Source organism: Stomoxys calcitrans, chromosome 1 (genome assembly GCF_963082655.1).
Source record: "Stomoxys calcitrans chromosome 1, idStoCalc2.1, whole genome shotgun sequence".
In the NCBI taxonomy this organism is placed as follows: Eukaryota; Metazoa; Arthropoda; class Insecta; order Diptera; family Muscidae; genus Stomoxys; species Stomoxys calcitrans.
The window spans coordinates 230,351,350-230,368,173 of record NC_081552.1 but is presented as its reverse complement, the minus strand read 5'-3'; the positions used below and the strand labels follow the sequence as shown (position 1 = coordinate 230,368,173).

The window sequence follows — 16,824 nt, the reverse complement described above, 5'->3', positions numbered from 1 at the left end:
CCAAATAGGGTTCAAATCGGTCTATAACCTGATATAGCTGCCATATAAACCGATCTGGGATCTTGACTTCTTGAGCCTCTAGAGGTCGCAATTATTATCCGATTTGCCTGAAATTTTGTACGACGGATTCTCTCATGACCATCAACATACGTGTTTATTATGGTCTGAATCGGTCTATAGCCCGATACAGCTCCCATATATATCTATCTCTCTATTTTACGTCTTGAGCCCCCAAAGGGTGCTATTCTTATTCGAATTGGCTGACATTTTACACAGGTCTCCAACATATAATTTTATTGTGGTCCAAACCGGACCATATCTTGATATCGCTCTAATAGCAGAGCAAATCTTTTCTTCTATCCTGTTTTGCCTAAGAAGAGATGCCGGGAAAAGAACTCGACAAATGCGATCCATGGTGGAGGGTATATAAGATTCGGCCCGGCCGAACTTGTTTCAACCTAACCTAGCCTACTTTCCATAAATTGTTTCCGCCAATCCACTATGCGCCGTCTGTTGGAAGACTGTTGCATGAGGGCTGATGAAGAAGAATGCGTTGGGTGTAGCCTAACCAGCTACCATTCCCCCAACCCATTTAAGAGTGTCCCTCTGCTTAGTGATGAAAATCTTAGGAGCAGTCACAAAGAGGCGCCCTTCTCTTCGCAGGGCTGTATGTTGTTGCCAGAGAAGGCCAAGGGCTGAATACAATGTCAGGTATTCGAATATTAGAGGGTATCCTCAAGATCGGAACGAGGGATTTTTCGTAAATCAGTGATCTGCTGGCTAGCGAAGCCTACCTACTGCACAAAAGCCAAAACTTTATCGATTGCAAAATCTTCCTTAACTCATTATTACCAGAAAAAAAGGTATTTCAACTCTTTATTCAGAAAATATTCGACATATATAAAAAAAAAATTATATTTTTAATAACTAAATTTTGATCCTTAATAAAACTAAGAAATAGGGTAAACTTAGTCTCACACAAAATGGAGTGGAGTGGTGAGCAGCAGCACCTTGTGGAGAGAAATTTTACAAAACATTACAGGGGCAAGCTTTCTGCTTAACAACTAGCAAAATAAATAAGGCAATAAATAAATACAATAAATAATGAATTAAATTTAGAGAGCGACTTATGATATGCACCTAAGTTAAGTTAAACTCGGGCAAGTGTAACTACGATCGGTGTTAGTATTAGATCGACATTAGTGTTGGGGGATAGCAAAGCGGTTTATATTTGTATGGGTGGTGTGTTTAGAAATTCTCCAATACAACGGGGTGCCAAACATCAGCAACTTCCGTTTCCTGCTGAGAGCGTACAGCGGGAAAGGGTTGTTGGGCTAGAGCGGGTGTTTGGTCACCGTGTTGAATTTTATGGGAAAATTGTAGGTGGGTTCTAACACTACTACCGTCACCATCAGCACCGTAACCAATTCTACGCTCATTGTGTTGTGTTGATGGCTGTTGTTGTTGCTCTTGTTGCTGTGAGTTCTGGTGGTGATATGTGTTGAGCGCAACAGCATTGGGAATTTTGTGGGCATACAATTGTGTGGAAGAGAGTAGATATGAAGGCCTTGCCGTCGACCTAACCCTTCTCACAGTGGCCGCTATGGATGGTGCTGGGGAAGGCGGAGGCGTTGTTGTACTGCCATCGCTAATACTCGATTGAATTCTGCGATTATATTCGAAAAAATCAATGATGGGATGATAGCTGTAGTTAATGCGCCTCGGTGGTGAAGGAGATTTTGTGCTGCCGTTAACCTGCGACCCAGTCGCCATCGGCTTCGGTGTGGTCAAATTAAATGTACTTATGTAGGGATTGCGGAAGACATCCGAAGTTATAGAAGGTATAACCGGGCGCTTCGATGGCGTCTCGCGTTGTGCGGTCGTTTCGGGGATGGCCGTTGTGGTGGACGTTTTGCTGCCGGCTGTCGTTCCCGTTGCAGCGATGCGTACCCTCGACCGGTGGACTTTGAGGCCACCTCCTGATGCATCGGTGTAGTAATGGGCTGGTAGTGAAGCTGCCCGGACGGCTGGTGTTGTGGACTGGGATACTGATGATTCGTGTGGTAGTGTGGTTCTATCATTGTCGCTTCCAGCGGCATTCTCTGCTGGTAGGGTCTCTGTGCGTGTGTCGTGGTGGTCTGGCCTGAGTGATGGTGGTTTTTGGTGGGCATTGGTATCGAAAGCGAAAGGTCGTCCTGTTGTGGGTGCGCTAGGGAGTGGTGTGAGTGCACGAATGGTTCCGGTGCTAGTGGTGATGGCCGTAGTGCTGTCATTGCTACTACCTGTATGGATAACAGAATAGATAGGTTTAGTTTTAGTCGATTGAGTGCGATCTTGCTTGCCGTAGGGAGTGCCAAAAACGTTTACCTCTCTCTCGGAGTGTTGTTCACTGGGTGAGTATTCCAGATCAGCGGCTTGATAGTCACCACTGTAGCTTTTCTGAGGTCTACGCTTAGCCAAATCTCGTAGAATTTTCCTAGAGGAACCTGCGGGCGACGAAGAAGATGGCGAGGACAAAGACACTGAAGAAGCTGGAGCCGAATGCTTGTACACCGTACTAGTGTCTCTTGGCAGTTTGTAAGGATATTGCTCAAATTCATCATCTCCCGGAGGACTGAGATAAGAACCCACCGTGGGACTTGGTATCTTAGTTCTCACCCTTTTACTGCTGCCCGACAACAATTCATTGGCATCAAAACTGCTGTCGTGTTTATAGTGATTAGTGGTGCGCACATTAAAGCCAAAGTCATCATCCTCATCCTCATCTAAATCCTCTTCAGCATATTCGTGTGGCTCATTGCGATATGACTCAGTCTTAGGGGCCGGGCTGTATTCTTTCTTATTGAAGGAGCTTAGAACAGCAGCAAATTGCTGCTGTCGGATGCCACTGATTTGACAGGAACAACAGGTGGGCACCTTAAAGATGTCCACATGCAAGCCACGAGTCTTATCCCAACTCAAAAGGCGATGATAGTTATAGACCTGTGAACAATAGGACTTGTAGCTGGAGGAAAGATAGGAGCAGCTTTCTTGGGGACTTCTAAAAAATAAAAGAACAGTGGAAGTGAAATATTAACAAAATTCGTTACTAAAATTCCAAAAATATCGCTGAGGAACTATGAAACTAAGAGCGTGCTAAGTTCGGCCGGGCCGAATCTTATATACCCTCCACCATGGACAGCATTTGTCGAGTTCTTTCTTTTTAGGCAAACGAAGAATAATGAATTAGAACTGTTATGCTATTCGGACCATAAATGAAGTCCATGCTGAACATTATGGAAGTCATTTTGTAATATTTTAGTCCATTCGTATAAGAATTGCGCCTTGTGGGGGCTCAAGAAGCAAAATCGGGAGATCGGTTTATATGGGAGCTGTATCAAGCTATTGATCGATTCAGACCATATTGGACACGTATGTTGAGATCATAGGAGAAGTCGACCTACACTAAAAAAAAAGTATTTGTGCAAAATTTCAAGCGGCTAGCTTTACTCCTTCGAAAGTTAGCGTGCTTACGACAGACAGACGGACGGATATGGCTAGATCGACTTCAAATGTCAAGACGATCAAGAATATATGTACTTGATGCGGTATTAGTATACCCCCATCCCATGGTGGAGGGTATAAAAATAAGTAAAACGTGCAAAGTTCTCATACGCCGAATCGTGAGCACCTTGAGTTCTGCGAAAAATGACTAACACTAACAGCTTAACAATATAAGTGCCTTCATCTGAATCCCATATCATCTTTATTGGTCTACGAATTTGGATGTTAGGCGTACTCCACTCTTAAAATACTTTATTTCAGCCCGATATTCCCATGACACATGATTTAGGGGTGTTTTCGGGGGTCAGGTGGTCCCCCAGACACTTGGCCCTGAAAAAAATATTAGCATCGTGCTCGTATTCTCAAATACCATTTATTTAAACCCCATATTGCCCCCATATGGGGCCATGTGTTTGGGGGACGCCTCAAAATAGGTTATCAAATTCGTTTTCTCATCTCAAATATCTTTCATTTGAGCCACATATTGGCATGGTCGAAAAAATGTTTACCCTTTGGGGGGTGTTTTTTGGGGGAAGGGGTGGTGCCCTAAATACATGGTCCTACATTTGGATATCAAATTCGTATTCTACTCCCAAATACCTTTATTGGAGCCCCATATTGCGATGGTCAGTAAAAAATTGCTGTTTGTGGAGTATATTGGGAAAGGGGTAGACCCCCAAAAAATTGGTCTAGACAATGGATATCAATTATTGCTCTACCCCCCAATATCTTTCATTTAAGCCCCACATTAACATGGTCGGTAAATATGCCCGAATTAGGGGTGTTTTGGAGATTGGGGTGGTCCCCCAAACATTAAGCCTGGAAAATATATCAGCAACGTGCTCTACTCTCATATATCTATATATCATTTATTTGAACCCCTAATTGCCATTGGCCTCAAAATTGAATAACAAATTCGTTTTCAAATCTCATTTAAACTGCTTATTGCAAAAGTCAGCAAATATCTCCGGTTTGGGGTATTGGCCCTAAAAACTATGAATATTTAGTTCCACTCTCTTTAAGAGCCAAATTGTCTTGGTGAGCAAATACGTCCTATTTGGCGGTTGTTATGGTGGTGGGACGGGGTTATTATGCTGCTGGCAGGCGGCCCCTCAAACACCTTTTATTTAAGCCCCATATTCCCATGGTCAGTAAATAAGTCCTGTTTGGGTTTGTTTTGGGGACACGTGGTCCCACATTTAGATATTAGATTCGTATTCTACTCGCAAATACTTTTCATTTGATTGCCATATTGCCAAGGTCGGTAAGTACGGACACATCTAGATCGTCTATAATCGAGAGAGATCGGTTAATATATCAGATTATAGGCTGATTTAGACCGTGCTTGGCACAGTTGTTGGAAGTAAAAACAGAACAGATCATATGCAAAATTTCAGCCAAATTCGACAACAATTGAAATCAAGAAGTCAAATCGAGAGACCGGTTTATATGGGAGCCATATCAGGTTATAGATCGATTCAGACCGTACATGGCACAGTTTTCGGAAGTCACAACAGAACACCATATGCAAAATTTCAGCGAAAAATTTCGGCTTCCAGGGGTTTAGGAAGCTAAGTCGGGAGATCGGCTAAATCAGGTTAAAGACCGATTTGGATCGTACTTGGCACAGTTGTTGGAAGTAAAAACAAAACATGCAAAATTTCAGGCAAATCTGACAAAAATTGCGGCTTGTAAGGGCTCAAGAAGTCAAGTCGGGAGATCGGTTTATATGGGAGCTTTATCAGGTTATAGACCCGTTTAAACCTTACACAGGCACAGTTGTTGGAAATAATAATAAAATACTACATGCAAAATTTCAGCCAAATCGGACAAAAATTGTGGATTTCAGGGGTTCAAGAAGTCAAATCGGGAGATCGGTTCATATGGGAGCTATATCTAAATCTGAACCGAAATAGCCCATTCACTATCCTCAACGACCTACATCAATACTAAGTATCTGTGCAAAATTTCAAGTGGCTAGCTTTACGCGTTCGACCGCTATCGTGATTTGGACAGACGGACGGACGGACAAAGCCATGTCCTGAAAAGAATTCTGCAAGAATTCTGTGCGATATTTGAACGTCTTGTCGTACGGTTTTTTTAGATTTTTCCGTCCGACGTTTCGGAAGGAATGCTGAACGATGTCGTCGCGTCCTGTCGCGTGGGTTTTTTCGAATTTCTCTATTACATTTTGAAGGGAATTTTTATCGATCTCTGAACACCGCATCTAATGTTTTTGTCCATTTTTATATTTTTTTTTTATTTTTTTTTTGGTTCACTAGGTAGTTATCAAATATAACGATATCCTGATTTAAGGTTTATTGGGTATTTAACCGATTTCGTCGAAATTTGACACAATGGGCTATGTTAAGCTTTTCGACATCAGTGCTTTATATGGTCCTTTTCGGTCTTTGTTTGTATATGTGTGTCATATATTTTGGAAGTCACCATAGCGCAGAGGTCAGCATGTCCTCTGCGCTATGGTGCAGCTACAACACCAGAAAAAAATTTCAGCGATGGTTATCCCTTATGCTGGCGACATTTGTGAGGTACTGTACCATTTGGTACGCCAGCCATGTACAAAATTTCTTCACAAAGAGATGTCGTACTGCTATACGCCGTTCGGAATCGACCATAAAAAGTAGGCCCCTTATCAGTGAGTTTAAACTTGAATAGGACAAATTGATGCAGACAACAAATGCGACCTAAACCTTGATCACAAAAATTCATGGATAGACAAACGGACATAACTAAATCGACTCAGGAAGTGATTCTAACCCATCGGTATACTTATCTCTGATTGTAGCTTATCGACTTCTTAGCGTTGCAAAGAATTGCACAAATTTATAATACCATGTACCCCAGTGATGGTGTAGGGTATAAAAACAAATAGCATAGTCACACCATACCATCTGCCCGGAAGAATAGAAAAATCATTCTAACAAAAACTTACGTGCATTTCTCCAATCTCAATGTCTGTGTATGTTGACCGGTATTCACAATAAATTTCCACTCGCCCGATGCAGATCGAGCCTTTTGTGGGCGAGCATAGCGAACAATGCTTTGACACAAACCTCCTTGAACCTCATTCGTATCCTGGCGCCTAGAAAATATATATGAAGCTACCTTGCTACAAAAGATTTTCAAGCCACTTACCTTTTCTTTGAATTAAAATACTCATCGAAATCATCTGAACTCTCCACATTATGCAGCTTGTCATTGTATTCAGCCAACAAAGCTGTCATGGCATTGCGATGTCTTCTTATGCTGCCCATTATCTGATCTCTGTGGGTGATGGTTTAGCAAGGGAGAAAATAAAATTTTAAAATTAATCCATTTAACAGACTAAGCATAAACCTTTAACCTGGAACCGGGTGCTACCTTTTCAACCAAATGCATGGTTAATAAAAGCCAAAAAAAATTTTGCAGGGGTTGCCTGTTTGTGCTGGGTTTTTTGATTTTGATTTTGATTGGGAACAAAGGGCCTTTCATCCTTGTTGTGTTAGCCTTCTTCAGTATTCACAAAATGTACACAACATTATACCAACATTGAGTTAACTTAGTTTATTATTAATTTTATTTATTTTTGTTTTTAAATGCAATCTCGTTGTTGGAAAACTACTTACAATTATGATAGAATTTTAAATTATACGCAAGGATTTTTTAGAAAATCAATTGGGTGTTTAGTTGGTAGTTCGGTAGTTGGATTGGAGTAGAAGCTTCTTATGACAAATGCTTTGATTGTTGTGCAATAGTGCTGCAAGATTGGAGTAAGGGAAACAATGAATGAAATGAGAACCGACATACATAAGAATGTTGGCACGGAAACACGTATTTATGATGTTCCTAACATCCCGTTTGAGATGACTATACGATATATGCAGGTGTGAATAAATCACACCATTCAAGACAATGATCCAACCTGTGTTATTTTATGGCTGCAAAGCATGTCAGTACTTGGAGTGTTTGAAAGAAAGTTTCTTCGTTAAATGTGTGAGTGTATCTCCGTTGATACCGAATGTCGGTGTCATATGAACGCCAAGTTGTATGACGATGCCTAACTATGCTAGGTGAGAAAGAAGCCCTAGCTAAATCGTCCTTTAGAAATAGATCAGATGGTAAACACATTAAAAGAATACCAAAAGTCCTCTCTAAAGACCAAGTGCAGAAGGAATCTTTGACTGTGGTCAGTCACTTCAGTCATTTTACTGTGGAATCAAAAGACTTAAGACACGAACTTCAACAGCTGGATGAATATTTGTTCAGTCCCTTCAATACCAAAAGTCATCTCTAAAGACCAAGTGCAGAAAGAAACTTTGACTGTGGTCAGTCACTTCAGTCATTTTACTGTGGAATCAAAAGACTTAAGACACGAACTTCAACAGCTGGATAAATATTTGTTCAGTCACTTCAGTCATTTTACTGTGGAATCAAAAGACTTAAGACACGAACTTTAACAGCTATGCTAGGTCATAAAGAAGCCGTAGCTATATCGTTCTTTGGAAATAGATCAGATGGTAAACACAGAAAGAGAATACCAAAAGTCCTCTCTAAAGACCAAGTGCAGAAAGAAACTTTGACTGTGGTCAGTCACTTCAGTCATTTTACTGTGGAATCAAAAGACTTAAGACACGAACTTCAACAGCTGGATGAATATTTGTTCAGTCACTTCAGTCATTTTACTGTGGAATCAAAAGACTTAAGACACAAACTTCAACAGCTGGATGAATATTTGTTCAGTCACATCAGCCATTTTACTGTGGAATCGAAAGACTTAAGACACAAACTTCAAAAGCTGAATGAATATTTGTTCAGTCACTTCAGTCATTTTACTGTGGAATCAAAAGACTTAAGACACGAACTTTAACAGCTGGATGAATATTTGTTCAGTCACTTCAGTCATTTTACTATAGAATCAAAAGACTTAAGACACGAACTTTAACAGCTAGATGAATATTTGTTCAGGCACTTCAGTCATTTTACTGTGGAATCAAAAGACTTAAGACACGAACTTCAACAGCTGAATGAATATCTGTTCCGCGATGGGGCGGACCCTTTCCCTTAACACGATTTAATAGAAATTATGTATGCCGACTTATGATAACCTAACATCAGTAAGGAAAGGCAAAAGTCGGGTGGCGCCGACTTTATAATGCCCTACACCTACCTACCCTATAGGTACAAAGTAGAAGCTATGTCTAATTCTAAAACAAATTTGATGGACCTCGCCGGATGTTTTCAGATGGGTTGTTAAACAATCCGTATCATATTTCGAGCAAATATGTTCAAACTATAATAACTACGGTTCACAAATGACAACATTATTGCAATTTACCCAAAATTTGACGAACACGCATATGGGAGCTATATCTAATTCTAAACTGATTTCGATTTCAAACTTCTCAGATATTGTGGTACTCGCCGAGAAAAGTGTTGTGCAAGATTGGTCAAAAAATGCGATTGCAATGGCTTTAGAAGTGAAAATCGGGCGATATACATATATGCCAGCTATATCTAAATATGAACCAATTCATCTATAATGACGAGAGTCAAGAGAAAATCCTTCCTGCCATATTTCGAGAGAATCGATTAACAAATGACCATTTGATTGCATTATTACTGCAAATCGAAAGAACATATATATGGGAGCTATGTCTAAATCTGAACCGATTTCGAGCAAACTTTGTAGACATTGTGGATGTCGTCAAGGAAAGCGTTGTACAAAATTGTGGGATTATTGGTCAATAAATGCGCTTACAGTGGCTCTAGGAGTGAAAATCGGGCGCTATGTAATGGGTTGCCCAAGAAGTAATTGCGGATTTTTCATATAGTTGGCGTTGAGAAATTTTTTCACCGCCTGCGACTCTGTAATTGCATTCTTTCTTCTGTCAGTTATCAGCTGTTACTTTTAGCTTGCTTTAGAAAAAAAGTGTAAAAAAGTATATTTGATTAAAGTTCATTCTAAGTTTTATTAAAAATGCATTTACTTTCTTTTAAAAAATCCGCAATTACTTTTTGGGCAACCCAATATATGAGAGCTATATCTAAATCTGAAGAGATTTCCATGCAATTCACCAGTAATTTCGAGAGTCTAGAGAAAATCCTTCGTAACAAATTTCAAGAGAATCGATTATCAAATGACTATTTTATTGCATTATTACTGCAAATCGGGCGAACATATATATGGGAGCTATATCTAGATCTGAACCGATTTTTTCCAATCTTAATAGGCTTCATCTCTAGACCGAAAAACATGCCCATACCAAATTTAAAGACAATCGGATGAAAATTGCAACCTGTAGTTTCTACACAAATCAACATGGACAGACGGACAGACTGACGGACGGACAGACGGACATAGCTAAATCGAATCGGAAAGTGATTCTGAGTCGATCGGTATATTTGTCAATGGGTCTATCTCACTTCCTTTTGGGTGTTACAAACTAATTCACTAAGTTATAATACCCTGTAACACAGTAGTGTACCCTAGTACAAACACAAAATTGGTTAAAAACTTTCAGGTCAAATAACCGAGGGGGGACGCCCCACCCAAACGGAGATATTTACCGATTGGTTCAATATGGGTATCAAATGAAAGGTATTTAAGAGTAGAGTACGAACTTGACATAACAATTCAACCTCACGTGTCGGGGGGCCGCCCCATCCCCGAAAACCGCATAAAAACCACATGTTTGCCAATTGGGACAGTGTAGGTATCAAATGAAAGGTAATTTAAAATAGAACCCGAAGCTTATATACAAAATTTGGGTTAATTCCCAGGAGGGCCCGACCCACCCAAAAATCATCCAAAAAAAAAAAAAAAACATGTAGGCCGATGGAGACAAATAATATGGGATTCAAACGTAAGGTACTTGAAAGTAGAATACAAAACTTATATTCCCTGACAGGTCACGCCACCCCAAAAATTATGCACCAAATTGACATGTACACCGAACGGGATGAGATGGGACTCAAACGAAAGGTATTAGAGAGTAGAAAACGAAAATTATATAAAAATTTGGGTCAACTCCCAGCGAGTCGCCCCACCCCAAAATGATGACCCAAAAGGACATGTATATGAAACGGGACAATATGGGATTGTAATGACAGTTTAAATACGAATATAAACAATTTTAAAATTTGGACCATGTCGAAAGGGGTTTGCAAACACTTATGAGTGTAGCGAAGTACACCGAGTTATAAAGGGTGATTTGTTTAGCTATTATCTCTTTAGCAACACTCTTTTGTTTCACTTTCAAACATCCTCAGTTTGGTTTAAAACTTTACCGTCTTACAAATGAACCAACGCTTGAACATTATTTAATTTTATTCTCAAAATGGGTGCTCTATTAAAAAAGTTCATCGCGCACTTCTTCTTGTGTTGTGTCAATAAGCTGAATTGTCGATTTTGGAGTGAAAATCAGCCAGATGCATTGCAAGAGCTACCAATGCATCCAGAAAAAGTCACAGTTAGCTGCGGTTTATGGGCTGGTGGCATCATTGGACCGTACTTCTTCAAAGATGATGCGTATGGTTACTTAACTGTGAATGGTGCGCTCTACAGTGAGATGATATCCAACTTTTTTTTAGCTCAAAATGCAAGAGCTTTGACTTGCATGACATGGGCCACATGCTACACAGCACCCGTAACAATGGACCTATTGAGAGGCGAGTTCGGTGAACATTTTATTTGACGTTCGGGATCGGTCAATTGGCCGCCTAGATCGTACGCCTTTTGACTATTTTTTGTGGGGCTATGTTAAAGCTCATGTCTATCCAGACAAGCCCGCTTCAATTGACGCATTGGAAGACAACATTGAAGCATTTATTTGTCCGATACCGGCCGAAATGTTGGAAAGAGTATATGAAAATTGGACTAAGCGGATGGACCATTTGAGGCGCACTCACGGTCAACATTTGCATGAAATAATCTTCAAACATTAAATTATAAGGACCATATCGAATCGATTCAAATAAAGATTTCATAAATTTCATATGATCTTTAATGGTCTACGATTACAAGTTTGGATGTAAGGTGTACTCCATTCTTAAAATTCTTAATTTCAGCCCGATATTCTCATGATGTCTGATTTAGGGGTGTCTTAGGGGGTAAGGCGGTCCCCCAGACGCTTGGGGGTCATGATCTTCTCCCAAATACCATACATTGAAACCCCATATTGCCATTGGTTTTAAGGGGGAGTTTCCATGGATGAGGCGCCCCCAACCAAATGGTCCCAAAATTGGTTATCAAATTCGTGTTCTAATCTCAAATACCTTTCATTTGAGCCACATATTGGCATGGTCGAAAAATGTTTACCCTTTGGGGGGTGTTTTGGGGAAGGGGTGATGCCCTAAATACATGGTCCTACATTTGAATATCAAATTCGTATTCTGCTCCCAAATACCTTTATTTGAGCCCCATATTGAGGTGGTCAGTAAAGAATTGCTGTTTGTGGGGTATTTCGGGAAAGGGGTAGACCCCCCGAAATTTGGTCCCGAAAATGGGTATCAATTATTGCTCTACCCCCCAATATCTTTCATTTAAGCCCCACATTAACATGGTCGGTAAATATGCCCGATTTAGGGGTGTTTTGGAGATTGGGGTGGTCCCCCAAACAATAAGCCCGGAAATATATCAGCAACGTGATCTATTCTCATATATCTATATATCATTTATTTGTACCCCATATTGCCATTGGCCTCAAAATTGGATATCAAATTCGTTTTCTAATCTCATTTAAACTTCTTATTGCAAAAGTCAGCAAAAATGTTCGGTTTGGGCTTTTGGCCATAAAAACTATAAAAATTTAATTCCACTCTCTTTAAGACCCAAATTGTCTTGGTGAGCAAATACGTCCTACTTGGCGGTTGTTATGGTGATGGGACGTGCCCTAGACAGTTGGTCCCGAATGTTGATATCAGATACGTAGTCTTCTCACAAATACCTTTAATTGAAGCCCCATATTTCCATAGTCGGCAAACATGACTAAAACACCCCCAAGTGTTTTAGGGTATGGTAGGTAGGGTTTGGGGAGAGACGGCCCCCCAAACACTTGGTCACATATTTGGATATTAGATTGGAATTCTACACTCAAATACCTTTTATGTTAGCCCCATATTGGCATGGTCAGTAAATAAGTCCTGTTTGGGGGGAGTTTTGGGGATGGGGTGGACCCCCATAAAAGTGGTCCCACATTTGGATATCAGATTCGTATTTTACTCGCAAATACCTTTCATTTGAGTCCCATATTCCCATGGTAGGTAAATATGTCCGATTTAGGGGTGTTTTGGGGCTTGGGGTGGTCCCCCTAGCACTTGGTCCGAAAATTGGATATCAGAAACCCACTTATTTGAGCCTCATATTGCAATAGTCAGAAAATACTTACTATTTGTGTGGTGTTGTGGGGGTGGCATGGCCCCATAGACACTTTTCCCGAATATTGATATCAAATTCGTGCTTTACTCCCGAACACCTTTCATTTGAGCCACATATTGCTATGGTCTTAAATTTGTCCCCTTTGGGGGATGTTTTTGGTGATAGACGGCCCCCCAAACACTTGGTTACATATTTGGATATCAGATTCGTATTCTACATTCAAATACCTTTTATGTAAGCCCCATATTGGCATGGTCAGTAAATAAGTCCTGTTTGGGGGGAGTTTTGGGGATGGGGTGGACCCCCATAAAAGTGGTCCCACATTTGGATATCAGATTCGTATTTTACTCGCAAATACCTTTCATTTGAGTCCCATATTCCCATGGTAGGTAAATATGTCCGATTTAGGGGTGTTTTGGGGCTTGGGGTGGTCCCCCTAGCAATTGGTCCGAAAATTGGATATCAGTAACCCACTCATTTGAGCCTCATATTGCAATAATCAGAAAATACTTACTATTTGGGTGGTGTTGTGGGGGTAGCATGGCCCCATAGACACTTTACCCAAATATTGATGTCAGATTCGTGCTTTACTCCCAAAGGCCTTTCAATTGAGCCCCATATTGCTATGGTCGTAAATTTGTCCCCTTTGAGGGATGTTTTTGGTGAAAGGCGGCCCCCAAACACTTGATTCCACATTTGGATAACAGATTCGTATTCTACACTCAAATACCTTTTATATAAGCCGCATATTGGCATGGTCAGTAAATTAGTCCTGTTTGGGGGGTGTTTTGGGGGTTGGGGTGGTCCCCCAAACACTTGGTCCCACATTTGGCTATCAGATTCGTATTCTACTCGCAAATACCTTTCATTTGAATCCCATATTGTTGTGATTGATCTAAATATATGTCTGGTAGGTTTTAGGGTGGGGCAGCCCCCCTAGGTACTCCATCCGAAATTTGGATATCAAATTTTTGTTTAAAGGTTACTGTAAGAGAGCAAAATTTCGCTTAAATCGCACCACCCATCTCCGAGATCTGGCGTTTGTGAAAATTAGGGTAAGGGGGGAGGGTCCGCTCCCCCTTCAGATATCAAAAAATTTTGTATCCTATTTTATCATTATGTGCCATCTGTGAAAATTTCAAGAAAATCGTTTCCGCTATTTCTGAGTCTTTAAGGACACACAAACAAACCTATAACCGTCGTTGTGTCTGTCTGTCGTCCTTTCATCCTCCGTATATCCTGTTGTCCATGCGTCGAGCAAACGATTGGAGCTATTCTCGTTGATTTAATTCATTGGGGTTGGAATTTGGGCCAATTCACTTCATATTTGGTTGTAGCTCCCATAGAGCTTCAAATTTTATGTAATAGGGCTTGAAATTTGATTTGAGTCTTATCGTCCATATCCTCCAACACCCATGCGTTTAGAAATAATAGGTGATTTATTAGCTACTAGTTCCCCTCAGAGATATTTCTAAAGCCCAATTTAAGCCTAAATTAAGAATTAGACATTCCATATCCTTTAGCTGAACCTCGAGCCACTAATGCACAAAATCAAAGCATTCATTTGAATTATTATAAGCAAAACATAATCTCAAATATGTATAAATAATAAACTAAACTTAATTAATTAAAACTAACTACAATCTAGAATAAATAAAGCCAAAAAAAAAAAAAAAATGAAAAGAAAAATTTAAAAAAAAAAAAATAGGAAAATTCCATAAAACCATTTGCCCGACATTTTCACAGTCAAATGTCATTGCTTACATGGGATAATCTTCGGTTCGTATACACATGGAGGCGGTGAAACGTTCACATTTCTTTGGTGGCGAAACACCAGTGCCCTTGATGGGGCGGCCACGCACCTTGGTCAGAACACGCTTACCTTTGGGCATAGGGCCAGAGGTGCGCATATTTATAATTTTATTTGCCGACACTCGATAACGTGGACCAGCTATCAACTCCTCGGGAGTGGGTAAAGCTTCTGCCGGCTCTTCCTCATTATCGGGGGTGATATCATCCTCGGTTGTCTGATTGTCTGCTCCCAGAAGGATTTCTGAACCATTCAAACTGGCAAATGCTAAATCTTCCACCAATTGGTAAGGCTCCAGTTGATCATTATCAGATTTTGGTGTCTCAGCTGTGTGATCAACTGTGGGTTCGGCTGTAACCAAGGGCTTCAACGTAGACTCCTTGGGCGATGCAAAAGCAGTGGTATTTAGTTTTAAAGTTCTGCCCGCCAAACCTCTTTGCAAGTCAGCCTCATTGACAGACAAAGGCACCGATCTTATCAATTTGTGTACAAATTCACGATTCTCTGTAGCTCTTCGTGTACGTCTTAAAGTAGTGGGTGTGGTGGATACAATTGAAGCTGCAGCGGATTTGGTTAACTTCTTTTCTGCGCCGCTTGGTATGGGCACACTGCCCTTAAGCAATTCTAGGGTGGGTACATCTTTTTGCAATTCCAAATTGATTTTAATGGGATCATCTACAATGACCTCTGGCTCTTCTATGGGTTTCTTTAATTCTTCCCTTTTCTTGGCTTCGGCTACAATCACAGGTATGGCTTTCTTACCGGTTTGAGCTTTTTTTGCAGTTTCAGTTTGTAACTCCTTATTGATTTCCATGGGATCTAAATACTCTTCACGCATATCTTCCATAAAATCTTCCATATCATCTTCCTTGGACAGCTCGCCTGTATAAGGCAAAGTGCCAATGCCCTCATTTAAGTCATCTTCTGCCAATTCAGTGGAAGATAAATCCAATTTTTTCCGCTCAGCTTGAACTGTGCCCTTGCCAAAGTTTGTCAAATTGTCATCTTCATCCAATTCAATGGTAGACAAATCCAATTTTTTTCTATCATTTTGCACCTTGGCCTTGCCAAATTTGGCCAAATCTTGCAAGGAGTAATCGAAACTAATATATTTCTTGGCCGAACTTTTAACCAAATTGGCAATGTCATAGACCACGGGCAAAATTAAACTTTTGTCATCGCCAAACATCATGCGGACCTTTAGGGAAAATTCCATTAGTAAGCAGTAAATATTGAAATTTTTTAATAATTTCTACTCACCTGATCCAATTTCAACTCATGCCCCTGTTTGGCACTTATCTGCGCCGTTATCAATGCTGACAAGGCCAATTTTTGTTGCCTAGACAAGACCCTAAGTATGGGCATTACTTCGATAAATTTTTGTCTCACCACTTTGTTGGTTAAAGCCTTGGACAGTGCCGTTCTTAGCAATTTTTCACGCCAATCGAATGGAATCGAATGCACCTTATTGTCCTGCTCCTCCAAAAGATCGAAATCATCCTCAAAGGTTATGGTATTCTCTTCGGGTTTCGCTGTGGACTTTTTGAAATTCTCCTGACTATTCTCATTTTCGTAATTCCAATCGATTTCCTTAAGATCACTGAAATCGAAATCCATCAAGTCCTCATCGCTGGCACTAACCAAATACAGCACACAGTATAAGGTGGCCCACCAAAAACATCGCGCCGATTGACCCATTTTCATGGTGCCAGTTCAACTGGAAGGAAATGAAAAAAATAAAAATTTATTCATAAAAGTCGTTATAAATTTTTCAATGGAATCGAAAGACTTAAGACACGAACATCAGATAAGTTGATTAACAAAGGTGTTGAAATGAAAGGCTTTTGCGAGGAGTGTGCGAACAGGGTAAGGAAATTCAAATTCAAAATTCGTTTAAATTGTCTAACCGGGCCAATATGACACTCAAATGAAAAGTTTTCAGAAGAGGACTACGCATTTGAGGAGGCTCATTTTTGGCTCAATGGGTACGTGTGAGTGAACGTTTTGAGTGAAGATCAGCCAGAAGATCAAAATACATCGGCAGCGTTGGCGGGGTCATGTTGCCGGAATGGATGAAGAAGCTCCAACAAAGAAG

General features: G+C 40.5%; 1 protein-coding gene across 1 annotated transcript in view; it reads right to left on the bottom strand.

Moving 5' to 3' along the window:
- Nucleotides 1-1,248: 1,248 nt before the first annotated feature.
- Nucleotides 1,249-16,824, bottom strand: part of LOC106093426 (neurotrophin 1) — a 64,732-nt gene continuing 49,156 nt past the window's right edge. Inside the window, exons 2-8 of the mRNA XM_059368709.1 lie at nucleotides 15,990-16,446; nucleotides 14,684-15,927; nucleotides 6,700-6,828; nucleotides 6,497-6,646; nucleotides 2,368-3,040; nucleotides 2,144-2,282; nucleotides 1,249-2,102 (exon numbers count right to left, since the gene is read on the bottom strand). Of these exons, the coding sequence (XP_059224692.1) occupies nucleotides 1,249-2,102; nucleotides 2,144-2,282; nucleotides 2,368-3,040; nucleotides 6,497-6,646; nucleotides 6,700-6,828; nucleotides 14,684-15,927; nucleotides 15,990-16,433 (3,633 nt within the window). The 5' untranslated portion in view covers nucleotides 16,434-16,446. The remainder of the gene's footprint in view (nucleotides 2,103-2,143; nucleotides 2,283-2,367; nucleotides 3,041-6,496; nucleotides 6,647-6,699; nucleotides 6,829-14,683; nucleotides 15,928-15,989; nucleotides 16,447-16,824) is intronic.